The sequence below is a fragment of the Pteropus vampyrus genome, unplaced genomic scaffold (genome assembly GCF_000151845.1).
Source record: "Pteropus vampyrus isolate Shadow unplaced genomic scaffold, Pvam_2.0 Scaffold42, whole genome shotgun sequence".
In the NCBI taxonomy this organism is placed as follows: domain Eukaryota; kingdom Metazoa; phylum Chordata; class Mammalia; order Chiroptera; family Pteropodidae; genus Pteropus; species Pteropus vampyrus.
Window position 1 is genome coordinate 4,109,120 of NW_011888823.1, and position 21,191 is coordinate 4,130,310.

Genomic DNA, 21,191 nt, shown 5'->3' on the forward strand with positions numbered 1-21,191 from the left:
AGCCCTTCCCATGACACTGGGCCATCAGGGCCCTCAGTGACTTGTGCTGAAGTCTGGGCAGGCGTGAGCACATCCTGGGTAGGCAGGAGCGGCACATTGAGCAGAGGAACAAATGGGATCAGAAAGGCTAGGTGACTGGTTCACAGTCACATAGCAGTAAGGGGATTAGCTCAGGGGTGGGGGGTCTGGATTCCTGGTTTTGCTTTCTTCTCAGATACCCTTGGTGCTGCTGATGTAAATACCTGATGTTGCCAGGTGGACTTCTGGGTTTCTTCTAAACGACGGCAGCCAAGAGTCCACCTAGCTAGCTTCTCTATTTGCCAGTGGGCCTAGGATTTAGTGGAGGGCATCTCCGTCCACCTGTCTCCCATCCATTCTACCAATAAACACTTCCTGAGCACTTACCTGGTGCCAGGCACTGTTTTCATCAGGGAGCTGCAGGGCTCTTGCCTGCCGGAGTGCTAGGCCTTGCAGAAGAGAGGTGGGCATGCATCAGGCACAGAGCCACAGGAGTGAGAGGACGTTAGATGCCATTTAGTAAAATCCTGCTCTTTTTTAGGTGAGGAAACTGAAGCCCTGAGATGTTTAAAATCTAGCTTTTTATTGTGGTAAAATACACTTGACGTATCATCTTCGCCATTTTTGGGTGCATGGTCAGTGGTATTAAGTACGGTCATATCATTGTGCAACTATCACCACCACCCACACCCAGAACGCTTTTCATTTTATAAAACAAAAAAACCCCACCCACCACCTTCCTCTGGCAACCACCCTTCTACTTTCTATGTCTGAATTTGATGGCTCTGAGTACCTCAGATAAAGGGAATCGTACCATATCGTTCACTTGCGACTGCTTATTTTACTCAGCATTATGTCCTCAAGGTTCATGCATGTCGTAGCCTGTGTCAGAATTTCCTTTTTTAAGGCTGAATATTCCATTAGATGTGTATATAGCATTCTGCTTATCCACCCATCTGTTACTGGACACTTGAGTTACTTCCACAATTTAGCTATTGTGAATAATACTGCTGTGAAACTCTTTGAGTTTCTACTTTCAGTTCTTTTGGGTATATACACAGAAGTGGAATTGCTGGATTATGTGGTAATTCTATTTTTTATTTTTTTTGAGGAACTTCCATACTATTTCTCACAGTAGCTGTACCATTTTATTTTTCCAGGAATAGTGTATAAAGGTTCTAATTTCTTCACATCCTCGCCAAAACTCTATTTCGTGTGTGTGCTTGTGTGCATGCGTGCGTGTGTGCGTGTGTGCATGCGTGTGCGTATGTTTATAGTAGCCACATTAATGGGTGTGGGGTGGTGGCACTGAGATTCTCATACGGCTTTCCCAAGGTGCCCAGTGTCAGATCTGGGCGAGAAGGCACCACGTTGCTTCGTGGAAGAGAATGGATGTGATGTTAACTGGCCCAGAAGAGGGCTTGGGGCCCTTCAGCCCTGACACTAACGTCCTGCTCTCCATCACGGAAAGTGGCTAGGTGCCATTTTAGTTAGTTCGAACTCTAGGTCTCGATGAATTTCACTGTAGGGTCCTGGGCAGGCCATGGGTGAGCATCTTTGGGAGATTCTGGAAAATGGAGCCATGCCAGGAGACATGAGCCAAAGAGAGCCTTGATTTTCAGAGGAGAGAGCCAACTCTGAGCATTGCCTTCCAAAGAGGAGCGCCAGAGCGGTGAGGGGGATCAGAACTCCTAGCAACACCCAGGCGGCTTTGTGCGGAGAGGGGAATAAGGGGCAGGTACAGAATGGGAGTGAGAATGTGTCAAAGGACAAACTAGCTTATTTTCTGTTGCTCTTCAAAGCAGAGCCTAGAAGATGGAGCTTCTTATAGAGAGGAGGAGGCTTGGCTATAAAGAAAAGCTCTAATACCTAAAATGGCCCAACAGGGCTGTCTTGGGGAGTCGCTGTCAGTCACTGGAACACACACTCACTGACACTTGTTAGGGGTAAGGCGGGTGCTGATAGAAGGTTCTTTCCCTGGGGAATCCCTGGGTGGATGTCCTTAGGGCCCACTGAAGTCCTGTTCTCAGGCTGGGCTGTGAATGGACATGGTCACTAGAGATCAGGGCATCCATGAATGTGCTGACCGCCTCCCCTACCCCCTTCCTGGAAGAGGTCCCAGCTGGGCGAAGGGCCCTCAAGGCACCATGCCCAGTGGGAGAGGGAGAGAGAACTATGCTGCGGAAACGAATTAATGCCTGACTTGGGGGTTCTGACCAGAGGGGGCCTTGGGGTCCAGGGAAAGAAACAACTGGTTTGTGCTGCGATGGTTGAGGAAGTCTGTCTCCTGTTCTAAGTCCAGTTTAGAATTTGAGCAAATGGAAGAGAGGAGGGAAGGGAGAGAGTGGGCCTTCCAGAAGGTGGTGGGGCTGAAATAGAGAGGGATCAGGGCCTTGCCAAGCCTGATGGGAGCCTGGGCAAATCCAATGCCCTTGCTGGGGGGATATGGGGGCCAGACAATGTTGTTTTACCTTGGTCTCTCTGGCTGGGGTGCTGGCGGGAACAGCCTGAGTACGGGAATAGGGGTGGGAACCAGTACGGCATGCATGGTGGGGAATGAGGAGGTGTGAGCAGAGGCTGCAGGTAGAGGGGAGAGGGAAAGGGTGACCCCTTCCTCCTCGGGTAGTGGAGTTGACCCGAGGAGGAAGGGGTCACATAAAGAAGGAGTCCAAAAACCATGTTAGGGAACTTGAACTTGATGAGCCAAGCACTAAGAGCCCTCGTGGGTCCTTGAGTGGGGAAGTGACCCAAAGCAGGGTTTGAGAGCTGGAATCGGCTGCCAGCTTTGGGGTGCGGCTCAGCTGCTAGGAGGAGGGCTGGGAAGGCCAGACAAGGCTGGTGCAAGTGCCCAGTATGGGATGGAGAGAATTCGGGCAAGGGCGGCTGGAGGGACCTGGAGGAAGGGCCTGCGGAAGCTCAGACTCTTAGTGCCCTGGCTGAGGGAGAGAGCAGCATGCAGAGGGGAGTGTAGCAGGAGGGAGTGAGAAATAGTCCAGTCTGGCTGGGGCCAGTTTGGCGAGCACTTGCGAGCAGGTGGGGTGGGAGTACCTGAAGTTCTCCAGCCTCAGCCAGGAGTTGGGCACTGGGTCCCTCTGGGTGACTTGAGGAAGGCCTGAGGACAGGAGTGAGCTTGCCCGGGCCCCTCCCTGGGGGGTGCAGGGAAAATCAGGCATCACATTCCATTTAAAGAGATCCAGCCTGTTCTTTTTCTCTGGTGGCCTCTGCCTGCCTGGGAGAGGATGTGGCCCCTTGAGCAACTTCACCCCAACACGCAGGGAACCCGGCCTGTCTGCTCCACACCTTCCCTCTAGCTCCTTACCCTCGTGCCCCCTTCAGCTACCCCTTCCCAGCATGGTGGGAAATAACACATGGCCAGGGGTGAACACAGGCTTTGAGGTACAGGCCTGAGCTCTATGGAGCTGGCCCACCAACCACCCTGGAAGCTCCGTTACCTCTTCAAAGTGCTCCTTCTGCGGTTGCTGCTGCTACTGCTGTAGTTGTTCTGTCATCTGTTGATGGTCCCCCCAGACAGGCCATGGTATGGAATGTGTTATCCCTGCCACACCCCCTCTAAGTGCCCAGTAAATGGCACGTCCCTGCTCTTTCCTTTTGCTTTCAGCCCCCTCCCTTCATCTGCTTAGGGTTCTATTTTTGGAACAAGGGAGCCTGGAATAACTCGCTCCGGGTCCTGGGGCTGAGGACATCCCAGGCCCCACGGCCCTATCTGCGGCTCTCTTCCCCTCCTGATAGGCAGTGTTGCCCATGACCTCACAGTTCGTTGCCATGGCAGTAGATGTGATGTCACGGGGTCTTTATGGCCTGAAAAACTGCCTGGATTCCAAGCCTCCCAGGGGGCAAGAGTGGGGAGAACTGGAAGGGTGGAAGGGGGGAGGGTGTGAGGAATTTCTGGACGGAATGTTCCTCTGGAGGCTGAGTCCACATTCTGCGCCAGCCCCCCCTTCCCTCCCCACCCCCCAGGATCAAGCTCGGGCACCTCCCCCCAACATGGCCCTCTGCCTTTTCCTTCCTCCGAAACAGCAGCCCACAGATACATTTTTCCCCAGCCCACCCTCCCTGCAGGCCACCGCCATGTCCTCTTCGTGAGCCTCCAGGCAATCATCCCAGCCACCCCCAGCCTCTGTAGAATGGCCCCTCCTGGGGCGCACACAGTTGGCGGTGGGTAAATGCAGGCATGGAGAGGGCACACGTGTCTTTTTTTGGAAAAATAAATGGAGGGAAGGATGTGCAGCTTCCCTTATCTGCCTTGTGGTTTATAACCCCTCACGTTCAGGAGGTTCGCTCTGAGGTCCGATCTCAAGTTTTTCCTCCTGCAGCCCATTGCTCCTCTTCCTGTGGAAGCGGATAGGAGATGTCTCTTCCTCCTGAGGACCTGAGACAATTAGTTTTTAAGTTGCAGACATCTTGTTCCCAACAGGAGGGCAGTTGATTTAAGGGTAAGAGGAACCGAATGAAGATCATCACCAGGGAGAGGAGACGGAGCATGAGAGGATGTAAAGGGCAGGGTTCAAATACCGTCTCTCCTACCTACTAGCTGTATGACCCTGGGCAAGTCATTTAATCTCGCGGACCCTCAGCATCCTCAACTGTAAACCTTGTGCGCATTGGTTATGAGGATGGTTGTGACGATTGATGATCGTGGAAGCAAAGAGCCCAATACTATACCCAGGGTTGCATTGGCACTAATGAATAATTGTTGTTATTGCATTAACATTATGAAAAGGCATCTCCGGACCAAGACCAGGAAGAGGCAGGCTAATGAGGCACCCAGGGTGTAAAATTTGAGGAGGCGTTGCTCTCAGGACTGTGCGGGTACATTTCAGCACCCCGAGAATGAATACTTCCTTATGTTTTCTGCCCTTAATGCTTTGTACTGTGCCTTGCTCCAGACTCCTGGGTTTGCGACCCTAGAGCAGAATGATCCATAAAGAGCAAGGTTGGGCTGTCCAGTGGCACCAGGTCCAAATCCTGCCAACCTGCTCTTGAGCTTGATTCAAATTGTCCTACTTGGGGGTAAGGGGCATTCTGGAAGACCCTTGGTAAGGCTGTGGTCAGCTGCCCTCAGCTTTAGAAAGCCAGGTTCTTAAGAGTCACGATTTGTCCTGGGACTGGGCTGTGGGTAGGGATGAATGTGGGGTTGCCGCTCCAGTCTGGACTCTAGTTGCTCTGTCCTTCTGCAGCTGAGCCTCAGAGGGAAGGAAGAGAAGAGCCCACAGAGAGGCACCCAGCTGACCCTACCTCAGGCTGGCTGGGGACTGGGCTGAGGGGCAGCGAGGTAAGCTCAGTGGTGGGATTTGCAAGACCTGGTGCCAACCCCAGTCCTGCCATGAACCTCATCCTGAGAAGCTGGGCGAGTCATATCGCTCTGCACCTCACCTTCCCCGTCTGTGAAATGAGGAGGGAGGGTTTGGTGTCTGAAGTCCTTCTCAGAGCTGATGTTCTGAGGAGTGGTGTGCAAGGACGAGTGTGTGTGTGTGTGTGTGTGTGTGTGTGTGTGTCTGTATGCGTGTGTGCATGATGAAGGTATGGTGACAGCTGAGGCATAGTGAGGCTCTGCCGGCTATTGGAGCTCTGGGGGTGCCACCTCAGGAGGCCACAGCTAAGGGGGCCTGGGAGCTTCCCTATAACATACCGAAGCCTCCCTGTAGGGCCTGGAGCAGGGTGGCCTCAAGAGATATCCACCCTCATGTGACCAGTCCCTAGCCTTTTCATTCTCATTTGCCCTGGGAAACAGAGAAGCAGAACTTCAATCCCTGGAGGACTAGGGTGGAGGGGGTGGGTGGGGAGCATAGCATGCATGCTGGGTTATGTCTGCAAACATTGCAGGAAAACGCTGGGTGTTTAGGTCAGGAAGGGTTTTTGGAAAATTTTAACTCCTCAGAAAGCATTTCGACCAGTAAGTTGAAGGCATCTGACGGCTGGCAAGCGTTTTCCTGTGGCCGGCCTCCAGCTGGCACCGGGGAAGGGGTAGGGGCCAAGGGGACAGTGCTCAGATGATTGCTGGCAGGGAGAGAAGTTTCTCTTGCGCTGCTGAGGCTTGTGGTTTCTAATATTGACTCTGACTCTCTGGTCTGCTTTGTGTCAGACCAGGGAGGGCTGGGGCAGGAGGGTCAAGGTGGGGCAGGGTGGGCCAGGAAAGGGCCCGGGCCTGCAGAGTGTATGGGGTAGAGAGGACAGATTACTGCTGGCGTTCACTGAGAGCTTCCTAAGTGCCAGGCCCTGTTCTAAGTGCTTTATGTGCTTCCTCTCATTTGATTCTCACAGCATAGCACCATGCTGTCCTATCGAGGAGCAGCAAGGACGAAGCGACCTGCTTGAGGTCACCCAGTTAGTAGGGAGAGTCAGGTGGTCTGCTGCCAATGCCGTCAGCATGGACCCGTGCTGCTCAAAGTGTCGCTCCTGGACCTGGACACTTGTTAGAAATGCACAGTCTTAGGTCCCATCAGAGGTTTACTGGATCAACCTTATGGGAAGGGCCCAGCACCTGTGTGTCAACACAGGCGATTCTCAGTACATTCAAGTTCAAGGCCCCGTGGTGCACACGCTGCTCTGTGGGGAGTCAGAAACTCGGGGCCTTCCAGGAGGCTTCACCCAGAGCAGGACGAGGGCCCCTGAGGGCCAGTAATGGCCTGGGGCAGGCACTGCACCTCCTGCTTCTCCATCTTGCCCATTTCTGTTCTTTCCGAGCCACCTTGTCTAGGGAGGCTGGTTCAGCAGACTGTGAAGGGTGAGGCTTTGGAGTTGGGATTTGCTGAGCTCAGATCTCGGTTCTGCTGTATAGTCTCTGCACATGGAAGGTCCCTGTGATCTGCCCTCCAGGAGTGGTCCCCCTCCCCGCAGGGGGCCGGAGAGGAGGCAGCCAGGCTGTCCCGCCCAGCCCACAGTCTCCACGGGAGTGTTACGGAGCCCTGGACCGGAAGAGACGGGCAGGGGTCAGAGGACCAGGATTAGCCAGTGGGATCATTTGCCCCCTGCCTGATAGTATCTGGCTCAGCAGAGGGGGCTCTGGAAGGTGGCTGCGTGAAGGTTAGGGCTTGGAGAGGGCAGAATGTGGCTTCTTTACTCCTCCAGAGCCATCTTTAGACTCTAGGTGAGTTGACCTGGGGGCCAGAGGGGCTGGCTGATATGCCTCCCCACCTCCCACCCCATCCCTCGATCCTGTCCTCCCTCATCCATTCCAAACTGCCTTGGCCCTGAACTACTCAGGAGGTTTCATCTCCTGGAAGGAAGTTTTGGCCTTGGTCTTCCATCTTCTAGGCAGTAGGGGTAAAATCTGGGCCATTTCCAAAAAGAGCACTACTGCCTCTAGCTTAGCCGGCTTTCTTCCTCCATGCTTGTCTTGGCCCAGTTCTCCTTCCTGCTGCCAGACCTTTTAGAGGTCATTCTGTCCATTCCTCTGTCTTCAGACGTGAACAGCTCACTCCTCAGATCCTGGGGATGGGGTTGGGGTGTTTCCTAGTCTGAGATGGGGTTGGGCATTTCCTAGTCTGAGACACACACTCTCTTAACCTGGTCTATGCTCATCTCGGCAAAGGCCCTTTATCATGACCTTGACAGTTGTGCTCATGCCCTTCCGTGTGGCTCAAGGGCCCTTCTAACCACTTTGCCGAGTTGGAAACAGAACCCTAGAGACTGGTCAAGAGGTGACCCTGGAATGGGAAGTTTCTCTCCTGTTTTGAGGTAGTCCTAGAAGCCCACTTTTCAGGATGCCTTTAGGAGGAAGTGCTTCTGTTGGTCTGGGCAGGGGGATGGTGGCACGGGGGTGAGGGGCAGGATCAGTCCACCGGTGATTGTTGATGGCCCACTATCCGTAAATCACAGTTCTTGGCCTTAGGAATATGGCAACTAAGTTAGAAAAACGCTCCTTTGAATCTGTTTTGGAGGCAAATGGGATAAGAACCACAAATAAAACGTTGATTGGGGATTAAAACATATTCCCAGGATGAGATTATTTATATGCTAACGACCAGATAAATAGCATAGGCAGAGAGGCTTGTTGGAGTTCAGAGGTGGGAGAGAGTCCTCCTTGCTGTGGTAGTCAGGGAGGGCTTCATGGAGGAGGAGAGCTTGTAGGAAAAGAGAAGAAGCTGTTTTACAAACGAAAGCTTGGATGTGGGACTAAGCAAGGGGGTCTAGGGAGCAGGTGTGGATGGAGCAGAGCTTTGGGGCATGAAAAATCAAGGTCTGCTAAGGGATAGGGCCAATGGTGGGGGGCCTTGAAAGACCACTGGAGGTTTAGGGCTCTGGTCTGCCTCTCGTCCTGGGCTGCTGCGACTTCACACAACGAACGAGAAGCGCAGAACCCAAGGTGGGGTGCAGATCTTGTTATCCCCATGAGGAGTTGATGACTGTGGGCCACTCATTTAACTTCTGCTATCTATAACGTGGAACTCTAAGGAAACAATGCTACTGGGTTCTAGTGACAGAGTTGGTGAAAATGCCTGTCCCGTAGGAAGGAGTGACTGTTACTTGCTCCTTGTTCCTTTCGAAGGGTCAGTGACTGAGTCCGAGGCCTGAGTGAGGTTTGTCAAACTGGATGCTTCTAGTACAATAGGATGTTTTTCATGTTCCAAACTGTGCTTCCCAACCTTGGGGACAGCCAGCTTATGTCTGAGTCTTCAGTTGGCCTTATGTCCTGCCTCAGGAGGCACTCTGCTCTCATAGCCACTAGCCCTGGAGAGAGAACAATCTAGGGATGTTTGTCCTGAAGCCTCACACTGTTTTCTCCCTTCGTCCACAGCCCATCAACACCGAGAGTGCACCAAAGAATGTAGTGGATGCGGTGAGTGACAGCAGGCAGGGTGGGGTGGCGGGAAACAGCCTGGGTAGCCTCGAAAGCGGAAGATGGATTTGGGGAAAGTGAACAGATGTGTCTGGGGACATTCTTCTGGAGTAGATTTGGGGAACTTGGGGGAAATGGTGGGGACATGGGTGACGTTGGGAGCCGGGTGACTGACCATCCTTTGCGTGTTTGGAAATGGATTGCTGGGGAACGAGGCAGGCGGAGAGGGCGAGGCCAGTGGTGAAATGTGGGCTTCTCTATTAAATATGTAGAAAGTGAAAAAGCCAGGAGATCTTTCCAAACATCTTTCTGACTTAGCAGAGAGACGGACAATCTCCCCGGGGCTGCGTGGGACAGGAAGGGAAGAAAGCGGGTGGGCCCTGCAGGGGGAAGCCAAGGCTAGCAACCGAGAGGTGTCTCTGGCAATGGCCAGCATGGAATAATGGACTCGGAGACGGAGGACTTGGGTGCAAATCCTAACTCCTCCATGCTTTTAATTGCTTCTAATTGGGTGACTATAGGCAAGTCTAGAGCCTGTCTGTGCCTTAGTTTTCTTATCCGCAAAATGGGGATGATAATATCTCCTACAGGAGTGGTTGTGAGATGTAGAGAGGTGGATTTGGTTAGCTTTGAGGTGACTTTAGTGGAAAAAGAAATGTGAAATAAACAGCCCAGTTCCCACGAGGCCCTTCTGCCAACCTCCTCACCCACCGCCCCAGACAAACCCAGCAGGCGAAAGACTGGTGCTTTTTGCTTACTTTCCTTAACTCTACTCTCTGCCTGCCTTTTCTCCACGTCCAGGGAGAAGGAGCCTTCCGGGGTGGAAATACACGGAAAGGCCTCGAGGAAGACGTAAGTGTGGGGAGGCGGTGGAGAAGGATGTGGCTGGGACCCTGGTGCCCAGAGGGAATGGTGGTGTGTGGGTGCTGTCTGTACCTGTCTCGTTTGGTGGGTGTCCCTTCCAGAAGGGCAGGCAGGGGTTGCCCAGCTCCAATGCTGAGCAGGGGAGAAGGGGACGGGATGGTGAGCAGGACCCATCTATTTACACTCTGAGTCTCAGTCTGAGTCTTAGCCTCCAGCTCCGCTGGATCCGGAGCTCATTTGCCCATCACTTTGCCAGGGCGGGAAGCGGGAGGGAGGCATGCTCCGTGAGGCCTGGCCAGGTGGCGAGCAGCACCAAGGTAAGGGCAAGGGGAACGAGCAACACTGTAGCAAGAAAGAATAAGGACAGAGACAAAGAGGGACTCCTGAACCTTTAGAGGGTCATCAGACCTTGGGGAATTCAGGCTCTGTTTCTTTGGAGAGAGGTCTTTGAAAATGTCAGAATCCTCTGTGTGGCTTAAGTGCCGTCGATTCAGAAGGAAGCTGGACGGTGGGCCGGCTGGTCCCACCATGCTCCTCCTGCCATGCATTTTTGGTGGAAGTCAGTGAGCAAATTCCTCAAACGGAAGGACCCCAGAGGAAGAGAGGGGGGCTTTCCTGGGACCCTGCTTTGAGCAATGCTTGTGTCGGGGCTTGTCCCCAAGCTTGGGGACAGCCAGGTTCCATCTGAACCTAGGGGCAGACACCCCACAGAGTTGGGCCTTTCTCTTTCCTCCCCACCCTTCTTTGACAATTCACCCTTCTGCTGGCCTCTCCATCCTCATTCGCCCTGATCTGCAGAGGAACAGGGAGTGGTTTTGGCGGTTGGCACAGGGGGAGCTGTTGATGGCATGAGGCCCTATCATCTGACAGCTGCCTGACCCACAGTGGGGAGGGCCCCGGAGGGAGGTGCTGGGGCAGCAGGAGGCAGCTCCCGCAGGCTGCAGCACTTCTGTGGCGAGCCCACTGCCACATTGCCTGGGGCAGCCCTGCACGGCGGGGGAGTCCGGGAGGAGCAGGAGCATGCCCCTCAGGTTAGTGGGGGGGCTCCGTTCAGGGTATGAGTAGGTCCTGTGGGCACGGAGTACACATGTTGGGGAGGGGCCCTGTTCTGAGTTTGTGATGTTTCTGGGATGCAGGGGAGAAATTAATTTTCACGTATCTACTAGTGAGGGTTCATAAGCTTAATGCATGTGATATGTGCTCAATAAATGTTAGCTATTATTATTACCGCTATTTTGACTGAGAGCCAGGAGCTGGGCTGGGTATTTTTGGATCCCCATGACATCCCCTACGGCAGATACTATGGCCCCATTTTGTAGATGAGCAAACAGAGGCTTGGCGGGGCTCGAGGCCTCGATGAACACCTTTTCCATCTCTTCCTGGGACCACTGCTTGGATCTGGCGTTATCCAGGACTCCCAACCCTTGGCCAGGGGGACAGGAAGATGGTGTGTGAACCAAACCTTTTTAGCCAATGGCCTGGAAACTCTTATAAGTTAAGTCCTAGAGCTGCTGCTCCCACAACCCCAGCCCAGGCCAAATGGATCCTGTAAGATACAGCTGCAGTGAGAGAGGGCGAAGTTAGACGTTATGAAGAATTTTTTGACATGAGGGTGTATATGACCTTGGTCCTGGGGAAGGAAGAGGTGGCCATTTAGTTGGGACTGGAGGGGTTTTTTTTTAGGAGGAAGTTTTGTTGATCTGAGATGATGTGCATGTAAGGGATGGGTAAGGGCTAAGCAGATCCCAGATGGCCCATGTACTGCAAAGAAGGAGAGGAAACCTAATTTTTTAAGGTTCCCAGATACCTATCCCAGGTTGGATGACTCTGGAGCCACTGAATCAGTCCCCTCCCCATCCAGTGAGAGATCCGGCAGTCTGCTCCAGGTGAGGGGACCTGTTTTCGAGGTGGCATGGTTGAAGTCCTGGGCCTACTGCTGTGATAATATGCCTGTTTTTTGAGCTGTTTTCCTGTCTCTGGCCTGCGGCCCAGGACTCACAGGACAGGAATGGCTGTTTTCCTCTGACGCGTTGGTGTGTAGTGGAGTTTATGTATGGTGTGCTATGTCGCACTTTGTTTTGGAAAAATCCAGGCTTGCGAGCAGGAAGGAGAGAGGAAGGGGTGTGGCCGGAGGGGCTGGTGTCAGGGGGAGGGGGTGGCTACAGCCCCCAGAAGAGATGTAGGAATGGGGATGGGCCCCTGATGCAGGTTGATCGCCAATCTCTGGCCGTCCGACATGGACCCCCTGGCGTTGCTGACTGCTCCCACCTGGACCCCCTGGGGACTGGGGCTCAGGAAACAGATTTTCTTTTGGTCTAGAGCTGTTGTGTTTGGTCTGTGGGCCTCCAAGGGAGGCAGGACTCTTCCCACACAGACCAACCCCACCCACGTCCTGGCGTTCCCGCTTTCTGCTATATGGCGGGGAAGAAGGCGGATCACAGAGCCTAGGGTCATGGCCCTCGAGCGCTCAGGAATGTCTGAGTGGTGATCAGCAGGGAGGACCAAGGCAAAAAGAATTGGCTGGATCTGCAGCAGGAAGGGTGAGGGTGAGAAACCAGGAGGAACTTCCGGGTAGTAAGAGAAGCAAGAGCCTGTTCTGGGGAGGCTGTGGAATTTCCTTTCGTGGTGTCCTTTCAGCAAAGGAGAGATCATTTTGGTGACGACGATAGGAGAGGGTTCTTCCCCAGACCCAGGGAGTGAGATCAAAAGTTCTATTACTGATCTACGTCTTGGGAGGGGCTGGGAGGACATTCAAAGCCATGTGGGTAAAAGAGCTTTGAGAGGAAGAAAGTAGGATCATAGGCAGACAGAGAGCGTATTTTTCTTTTTAAAATAAAATCTTTGTAGTACTCTTTGTAAAGCTCTCTTGGTAGCCTTCCCTAAGGGCTCTAAATGGAACAGGTAAATCATGTGACATCATGTGGGACAGTGCTGGACCCATTTTACAGATTCTTCAGTGAGGTCAAGGGGCTGCTACTCACAGGGCTCCGTTGACGAGTACTTTTCTTTATAGAATAGAAGCTCTGAGGTCAGAGGCTTCTCCTCCTCTGGTCTCCAGTGCCTAGAACATTGCCAGGCACATGTCTCTCGACTGACTCCCAGCCCTCTTGAAAAAGGCCTGCATGACCAGGCACGCCGGAAGGCGCCCGTCTCTAGCCTGGCCTTGTGTGTGAGGTCACCTGTGTGTTTTGGAGCATTAGGTTGTGTTTGCTCACAGGCCTCCTCGCCCCCCAGCCCATTTTTGGTTCTCCAGTTCTCCCCGTGGCTCTGTGTCCACCGACACGCGTACATGTCACCCGTGCATGTCTGCTTTCTGCCAGTAAGTGTCACATGTCCCGCAAACTTTGCGGAAAACAGGAAGCCCGTCAATTAGAGGGCAACCCAGTGATTCATCAGGGGATGACTGTCCAGCTGTTCGTCCCTGTCCTCTGCAGTGGGTCACTGTCCAGGGCAGCTTCCTCCCCTGCCTCCCCTTCTCTAGCATGCCTGGTGGAGCAGAACAGGCTTGGACTTTGTCTTATCACCTCTGGAGGTGGCATGGCCAGACTTGGTTGGGGCCAAGTTTTTATTTATCTTCTCTGGCTTTTTTTGGGGTGGGGAGGCTGAGGAATGTGGAGTGTTGTAATGTTAGGAAGGGGGGTGGAGAAACGGGAGCCAGCTCTCCTGCCCTGCTCGTCCTTCTCACCTCTGTGCCGTGGAGGCTCCGAGCTCCCCTCTGCTCCCCAGTCCCCTTGCCAAGCCGGTCTCAATATCCCATTGTCTCCCTGCGGCTTACTGGTCCTGGACCCGGTGGCCTGGCCGTACCTCAAGCCTTGGCTACAGTTGTGGCTTCCAGTTGTTTGAAGCAGCTGTTGTGGCCTCCTCCAAAAGTGGCTGTGGATCAGCAACAGATGATACCCAAGGGGCTATTTATAGCAGGGTGGCCCTGGGGCTTGGAGCAGGGCCTACAGCCTGGGGAGGCTCAGCGACTCCTCGTCAGGGACCAGAGGAATGGAGATGGATGAAGTGTTGGGTTTCTGCGTTCCTCTGGGTGGGGAGTTTTGGAACAGCCTGGTTTGGGACTTGAAAACCAAACACAACCCCTCCTTACCCCACCACTGCCAGCGCATGCCTGACTCATGCAAACCCAGGTCCTCAGGGCCAGGAGAGCTGTGGAGACAGAGAAACTTTCTGCCCCGACAGTCCCGCTTGGCTGTTTCCTCCTCCTGCTGCCCGCTGAGGCTGAGCTGTTCAGAACTGGGCAGCAGCCCAAGCAGAGGGGACTGGGCACAGCCTGCTCACAGGCAGCTGGATGGGGAGTCCTCTTAGTGGGGCTGCCCAGACTTTGGGCTCAGCTGGGAGCTGGGCCTCCCAGCCCACCCACTCCTATCTTGTTGGTGCTGCAGGGCCCGGGAAGGGCTGAAGGGGGTTCCTCTTCTTGAGGCCCCAGTAGCCACGCCTGAAGTCTGAGGGTGAATCTTCTTGGTTGTCAGGACTTGGGGGTGAGTCACTGTCGCCTCAGTTTCTCTTTTCCTTGGCAGATTGAGGTCCTGCATCCTCCAAGAGGTGGCTGCAACTCTGTGGTTGGGAAAGGCTGGTTCTGGTTCTGGGGAGGCCCAGGGCTGTTCGGAAAGTGCCAGTGGGCTCGGAGGGCTCCGGCTGGGTCTGGGATTCTAGCAGTTGGGTGTCCGATTCTGCACCATATGTGGTGGCTGAAGGGATCAACCCTGTGGAGGTTGGTGGCGGAAGTGATGATGCAGGGTGTGACCCCATATAGGCGAAGGTTGGGTTGTATCTCTCACTGCCCTTTTAAATGTACTTGCTGTAATAACGGTAACAACATATAAGTGCCGCGTCTGCATAATTCCTTTTCATCTTCAAACAACCTCGTTTGACACATGACTTTACACAGGCTCAGCGCTAAGTGATGCCAGGCTGCCTATCAGGGGTTTGTGGGGCTCTGACCCCGCGCTTTCATCGCCGTGTCATCGGGGCGCCCCGGGATGTTTTGGACGCCAAAGTGGGTCCATTGGTCTAGTTTTGTGCAAGTTGACGACCCTGGAAATGGGAGTGGGTGAGGGGGTAACAGACAATGGGCCTTGGGAGCACGGTTCGCTGTTAGTGCTGCTCTAGGTTGGTGTACGTCACCCCGCCTACTCGCATCTCTAAACTCTTGATCGAATGACTCGGCGTCACTGCTTTAAGGGAGAGGAGGAGAAGGGTTTAGAGTCGGACCGAGCGGTGCGATCACTCCCCTTCCTGTCTTTCATGCTTGCAACCTACGTTCTCTACTCAGGGCTACTATGACGATGGCCGGTGAATCCAGACGAAATGGGTTTCCATCCATTTAGTGACTCTCTTATTGAGTGCGTACTCAGTGCAGATGGCACCGGCCCAGGCGTGGTGCCATTCTCAGCATTTGGGATTTTTTTCCTTGCCCAGGGAAGGAAAGCCTGTTGCTTTGGGGTCTTGCACGCAGTCAAGCATACTCTCGTGGACTTGGTATTGACTGCTTAGGTTAGGGGTTGCTTTGTGGTTGTGGTGTTAGGGTGCCTGGGCTGGAAAGCTGGCGGAGAAAGGAGAGGATCTGTGTTTGCCCACGGCACTGACTGAGCCATCGACGGCTTTCGGTCTGCCTCCTCTGTAACGCTGCTTCTCTTCTCTTTCCCAGGGCTCCACCAGAGTCACCCCGAGTGTCCAGCCCCATCCCCAGCCTATCAGGTATGCCTGGCCTATAGCGGGCAGAGGGTGGGGGTGCTGGCAGTGAGGTCACTGTGGGTGTTCCCGGCAAGTCATGCCCTTGGGTCTCTGAGACCGAAGTCATAAAGCCAATGGCAGGGAGCATGGGCAGACGTGAGGCCACAGTGGGAGCACGCAGGAAGATAGTACGTGCAAAGGGTCATGTTTTGAGTTTTAGCTTGAAGCCAGCCTTGAGCTGGATTCTTTATTTTCCTGCATAATCTTATCTACTCCTTGCAACAACCCTGCAAGGTAAGTATCTTATTTTCATTGGGCAGATGAAGAAACTGAGTCTCAGAGAGACGAGGTGACTTGTTAAAGGTCACGCGCAGGCGACTTGGGGTCTCGCTGACACAGAGCCTCTTTTCTCTGTGTCCAGGCTCTCTGGTTCTCTGTCTCGGGCTCTTCCCTCCCTGCCTCATCTTTACCTCTTAGGCTCCCAAGATGAGTGAGAATCTGGCCCCAGGAAGATGGGGCCCCAGCCAGAGAAGGCCTGGTGTGTGGCTGATGCCCCTGGAAGATTGTGGCCCAGCTGCCAGCTTCCCACAGACGGAGTGGCCCTTTAGGACATCCCCTTATCCCCCCACAGCTGAGAACCACCTTTGGGTGGGTGGGTGCAGAGTGCAGCGCTGAGGCTGTGCAGGTGGTGGTGCTGTTCTATGGCCAGTAGGCTGGGGCCTGAGGTAGGAGGTTGCAGTGAGAAGCTTATCTTAGGGATGAGGAATAGCCTGGGCTCAGAGGTCAAATTCACACTGTGCTCCTTACTGCAGCCTACGGGCCCTTCTACCACTTGGTCTTGTCATTGCCTTGCCAACATGGAGAAGCCTCACGTCACCCCTGGCTCCCCCACTCCAAACCCCATCTACACCGTTGGGCTCAGAGTTAGCCCTGGTGGAGCTGTGGATGCTGCCCTACTTCTTGGTGTCCTGGGCTGTCCTCCCCAGTGCTGCCCCATCACTTTAAAATATCCCGGTGGTATTTATCCCTCTGCTCCTCCAGTCCCAACTTCACCCCACTGGAGCGAAAGGTTATCAGAATGAAATATGAGTGTTGCCCACCTCAGACAGAGAGGGGAAGCCAGACACGACGAGGCTGGTGATAGGGGTATGGAGGCGTGGGGGTGGGGAGCTTGCGCGGGCCCCCAGAAGCTACAGGTGGGCTTCAGAATGGAATCCCATGTCCATTTCCCCTTCCTATCAGCACCCCAGTGGCACTCTAGACCCTCCCCTGGAAGCCATGAGCGACTACCTCCCCTCATCCAGTGCCCACCCCAGGGGTTCCTCTCCTCTCCGAGGAACTCGAATGGCACTGGGTTGTCTGGGGGCCACTTGCCACCGCAGCAGCAGCAAAGGCTCTGCACCCTCTGCTTCCAGGGCCCTTAGAGTTGGGGAGACCACTGCCCCAAAGCTGCTCTGGCAGCAGCGGTAGCTGCGAGGTGGGGAGAAAGCCAGGGAACAAAGGGCAGGAGTTGGCCTGCCTCTGGGGAGGGCTGGAATGTGTGCTGTGGTCTGGCTTACCTGGAGCCCAGGTGAGCATGTCACCTGAGCTGCCCCTTCCCTTGAGAGGCCTCCCCGCCCACGCCACAGCCTCAGAACAAGGGGAGGGCAGCAGAAGGCGCAGCTCCGGGATGCTGGAGAGCACCCACTCAGGCTCTCCTCCTTCTTCCGGAGCCGTCCTGGGATCCTTTGAGAGACTTCTGCCAGACCAGGTGGCTGAAGTGTGTTGGGAAGTAGAGCTGGACTCCTGGGTCCTGCTGGGATCAAGGGTGAAGGCAGTGTTGACAGGATTGGTGGGAACCTAGGATTGGTGTCATCACGGTTTGGTTTTGATGTGGCCTAAGATCCTTGCCAACCCCTGCCCAGCTCTGTTCTGGCTGGCACTGACGGCTGCACTCGCTTTGCCACAGGGTCTTGGTTCTGGGTTAGGGAGCAGCCAAGCCCCTCGGATTGGATATAGGGGCCACGTACAGTGTTCAGGGGTGTAGATTATCTGGACCTTGCCCTGGGGGGCTGGATTCTGATCTAGAAGCCCGTCTCTGCCTATCTCCCCAGAAACATGAGTGTGAGCCGGACCATGGAGGACAGCTGTGAGCTGGACCTGGTGTATGTCACGGAGAGGATCATCGCCGTCTCTTTCCCCAGCACAGCCAATGAGGAGAACTTCCGGAGCAACCTCCGCGAGGTGGCCCAGATGCTCAAATCCAAACATGGAGGCAACTACCTGGTGAGGACGGGCCTCTCACCTGTTTGCCCAGTGCCCCTCTGCCCTTTCTGCTTGCTTCTCGCTGCTGGCATCCCTGCCCACTCACCCTCAGCCAGCTCTTCCTCCTCTCTTCATTTGCCTGCCCTTGGCCCTGGTTTCTCTTGTATGTAGCCTGATTCTGCTATAAGGAGCATCTGCAGCTGGAATGAAGCATCTGAAACTAAGTCATGTATGCATGTGCGTGTGCATTCGTGTGTACACGTGTGTGTGTGTTGACCAGGAGGAGAGAAGAACAGAGCTCATATCATTGAGCGCTTGCTATGAGCCAAGCCTCATTCCAACTGCTTTTCAGGACAGCCCTAGGAAGCAGATTTTGTTAAAACACAGAGAGGTGGGGTATTTGCCTAAGGTCACAGCGTCAGGAAGTGGCAGAGCTGGCACACCGTCAGCACCTCTGAGAAATCTTAGGGCACAGTTGTGGCAGAGTGCGTCTTAAGGGACCTTGTGTTGTTGACATTGGGATAGTACCTGGCCCAGGAGAATCACCTAACGAATGTAGATGGGGTGGCCACTGGTGGTCTCCTCTAATGTTAGAAAGGCCGGCCTGGGGATTGGACTCATCTGGGCCCCAGATGAGGGCTCAGGCCCACTTTAGGCAGGTATATGTGGACTGAACAATGGCCCAGAATGTGCAGCCATGAGGGGCTGCTCTGGGTGTTTGAGCAGAACTGGCTGGAGGAGGCTGGGGCTGCCGTAACGAATTACCATGAACTGTTGGCTTAAAACAATAGTTTATTCTTTCTCAGTTCTGGAGGCTACAACTCCAAATCAAGGTGTTGGCAAGGCTATGTTCCCTCTGTATCCCACAGGTGAGCATCTTGCCTGGCCTCTTTCTAGCTTCATGTTCCCTGGCATCCTTGGTGACCTTTGGCTTATAGCTGCATAACTCTAATCTCTGCCTCTGTCATGGCCGTCGTCCCTGTGACTCTCTGTGTGTCCTCTTCTCTTCTTATAAGGACACTAGTCATTGGATTTAGGACCCACCCTATATCCAGGATGATCTCATCTCCAGATCCTTAACTAGTTACATCAGCAAAGGCCCTATTTCCAAATAAGGCCACGTTCTGATGTTCCGGGTGGATGTGAATTTTTATGGAACACTATTCAGCCCACTACAGAGGCCTATCCCTCAGGTGTGTCGGGCATTGAGAACCTGGCTTTAAACGTGGGGAAGTCCTGGGTTCAAATGCTGGCTTTGCTCTTACTGTCTTATCTCGGCTACTTAGCCTCATTAAGCCTTAGGTTCCCCATCTGTAAAATGGGTCTAATAACACTACCTCCCTCTTAAGGTTGTTGAGAGAATTAAGCCAGCTGATAGAGGTGAAGTCCTTAGCACAGGCTGGCAGGCTGGTGACACTCCAGAGTTAACTGTTGTTAACATGATGAAGCGTGTTCCGTTATGAAGCTCAAGAGCAGGCTAGAAGCCACCTAAGGTCCTTCCCGATTTCAGAAGTCCAAGATTCCACACGTTCCTGGGCCTTACCACCCTCCCCGCTCTCCTGCCTGGTCCAGACTTCACAGTCCTCTGTTCTCCCCAGGAGACAACACAGTGGCCTTCGAGATTTTTGGGCAGTGAAGTAGAGGTGGAGACAGGAAATCTAGAGATGGGGGGATTCTCATGGGATGTGATTAGGTGTCAAAGAGCACCTGCTGGGACAGGGGTGTCGAGGGTCCGAGAGGGCCTCCCCACAGGAAGCCTTGCACCCTCTGATAGAGGGCGTCCGACCGCAGAGCTTTTGCATCTTCACAGGGTGAGGTTCTAAAGTACATGTAGACTGGAAACTAGAGGTGGCCAAATACTTAGCACTTAACACCACTGGTCCCATTCAGTGTGGGGAGATGCCCACCTTGGGGGTGGCACGTGGGACCCGAGATAGGTTCCATCCCGTCTTATCTTCAGCTCAGGACGTCTGCTCCCTGAGGGGAGTGGCTGAGTGTCTACCCTTCTCTCTCCTCGTCTTTATCTCGAGACCCCGTCGTTGAGTTCCTGTTGGTCAGTGTGTGTGTATGTCAGATGGGATCTCGCACAGGCTCAGGTGTGGGTAGAATTTTCAGCAGGGGGGGAGCAGTTGTGTGAGCCTTCTCACTGTCTCTTCCCTTTCCTCCTCCTAGCTTTTCAACCTCTCTGAGCGGAGACCTGACATCACGAAGCTCCATGCCAAGGTGAGCCCATGCCAAGGAGGGACTTGGGGAGAGAAGAAGAACGGGCAGGCTCCCCGCTCCCTGTGGTTCCTCTGTTAGAATCTTGGGGCGAAGTGCTGTGACAGTTTGCAAAGCCTATTCAAGGTTACAGTGCCATCTCCTATTTGGAATATGGAAAAGAATATAGTCATTGTTTCCATAATACAAATTACAGAAAACAAAGCTTGAAATGGTGATTGCCTCTCCGGAGAACTCGTAGAATCTCTGAGGTGGGGCTGGAGTTTTGAGGTTTTTTAGTTTAATCGAAAAGTATTTTGGACTTAAACTGGTAGGGAATGGCAGATGTAGACCTTCCTTTCGCCAGCTTTCACTTGCTTGCCTGGTGGGCTGTGTGTGGGGCTGTGCAGGGACGTCTGCTCCTGGCTCCTAGATTCTGGCGCCTGTTGCTGTGTGACTCTGGGCAGGTGACAGACTTCTCTGGGCTTCGGTTTGCGCCTCTGAAAGTGGATGGGCTAGATCTCTGGGCCCTTCCAAGCAGAAGTTCTCTTTTACCATAAAGTTCTGTGAGTTTAGGAAAGTTTTGAGGCGCCCAAAGACTGCCGTTCAGATCTGCCCTCTGTCCCCTCTCTGGTCGGCCTGGAAAAACAACGGGGCCCGGGCCTGGAAAAGAGCTGCGAGCTGCCGGGAGCCCTTCCCTCTGCCCTCTTTTGCCCTGAGCCAGGCCTTGGGGTTTCTATGGGAGGAGAACTTGAGGGCAGTGCTGGGGGTCCCAGAACTTTTTGAGGTCAATGTCATGTGGAAGGGACCTTGGATCATCATTTCCAAGCATTTGTTTTATACACATATGAGAAACTGAGTCTGGGAGAAGGGCCGTGACTGGCTCGAGGCCCCACAGAGAGCCAGTGTCGGAGCTGAGACACAGGCCCAGGGTCTCTGGTCCTGGTCAATGTCCTTTGCCTCCATACCCCCAGCTCCCAGCTGGGTTGATGCGCAGGGCAGGAACCGAGACCGGGCTGCTGTTGGCCACTGCGATGCTAGTAGAACGTGGGGTGTATGCTGTCCTTGCCGCCCTAGTTGACACTCTGGGCTTCTGCCACTAATTACTCCTGGCTCGGGCCGCAGGTCCTGGAATTTGGCTGGCCCGACCTCCACACCCCAGCCCTGGAGAAGATCTGCAGTGTCTGCAAGGCCATGGATACTTGGCTCAACGCAGACCCCCACAACGTTGTTGTTCTACACAACAAGGTCAGAGCTGGGGCTGCCGTGTGTGTGTGTGTGTACGTGTGCGCGTGTGCGCTTACCCATGTATGAATATATCCTTGTACAGTGTATCTACCCGCCTGCATCGTTGGATTGTGTGAGTGAGCAAGTCTGTGTGTGTATTCTC

The 21,191-nt window shown here is 54.0% G+C and overlaps 1 protein-coding gene across 13 annotated transcripts in view; it reads left to right on the top strand.

The window, feature by feature from the left end:
- Positions 1 to 21,191, top strand: part of TNS1 (tensin 1) — a 175,165-nt gene that overhangs the window by 67,049 nt on the left and 86,925 nt on the right. For 6 of the 13 annotated variants that reach the window (XM_011358616.2, XM_011358613.2, XM_011358615.2 and 3 more), the window contains exons 3-8: positions 8,777 to 8,818; positions 9,620 to 9,670; positions 15,333 to 15,382; positions 17,452 to 17,623; positions 19,775 to 19,825; positions 20,927 to 21,049. In XM_011358616.2, coding sequence (XP_011356918.1) covers positions 8,777 to 8,818; positions 9,620 to 9,670; positions 15,333 to 15,382; positions 17,452 to 17,623; positions 19,775 to 19,825; positions 20,927 to 21,049 — 489 coding nt within the window. Of the gene's footprint in view, positions 1 to 5,292; positions 5,312 to 8,776; positions 8,819 to 9,619; positions 9,671 to 11,858; positions 14,164 to 15,332; positions 15,383 to 15,859; positions 15,897 to 17,451; positions 17,624 to 19,774; positions 19,826 to 20,926; positions 21,050 to 21,191 lie in introns of those variants that run through there. The other 7 variants (XM_011358617.2, XM_011358624.2, XM_011358622.2 and 4 more) reach the window with 4 other exon arrangements.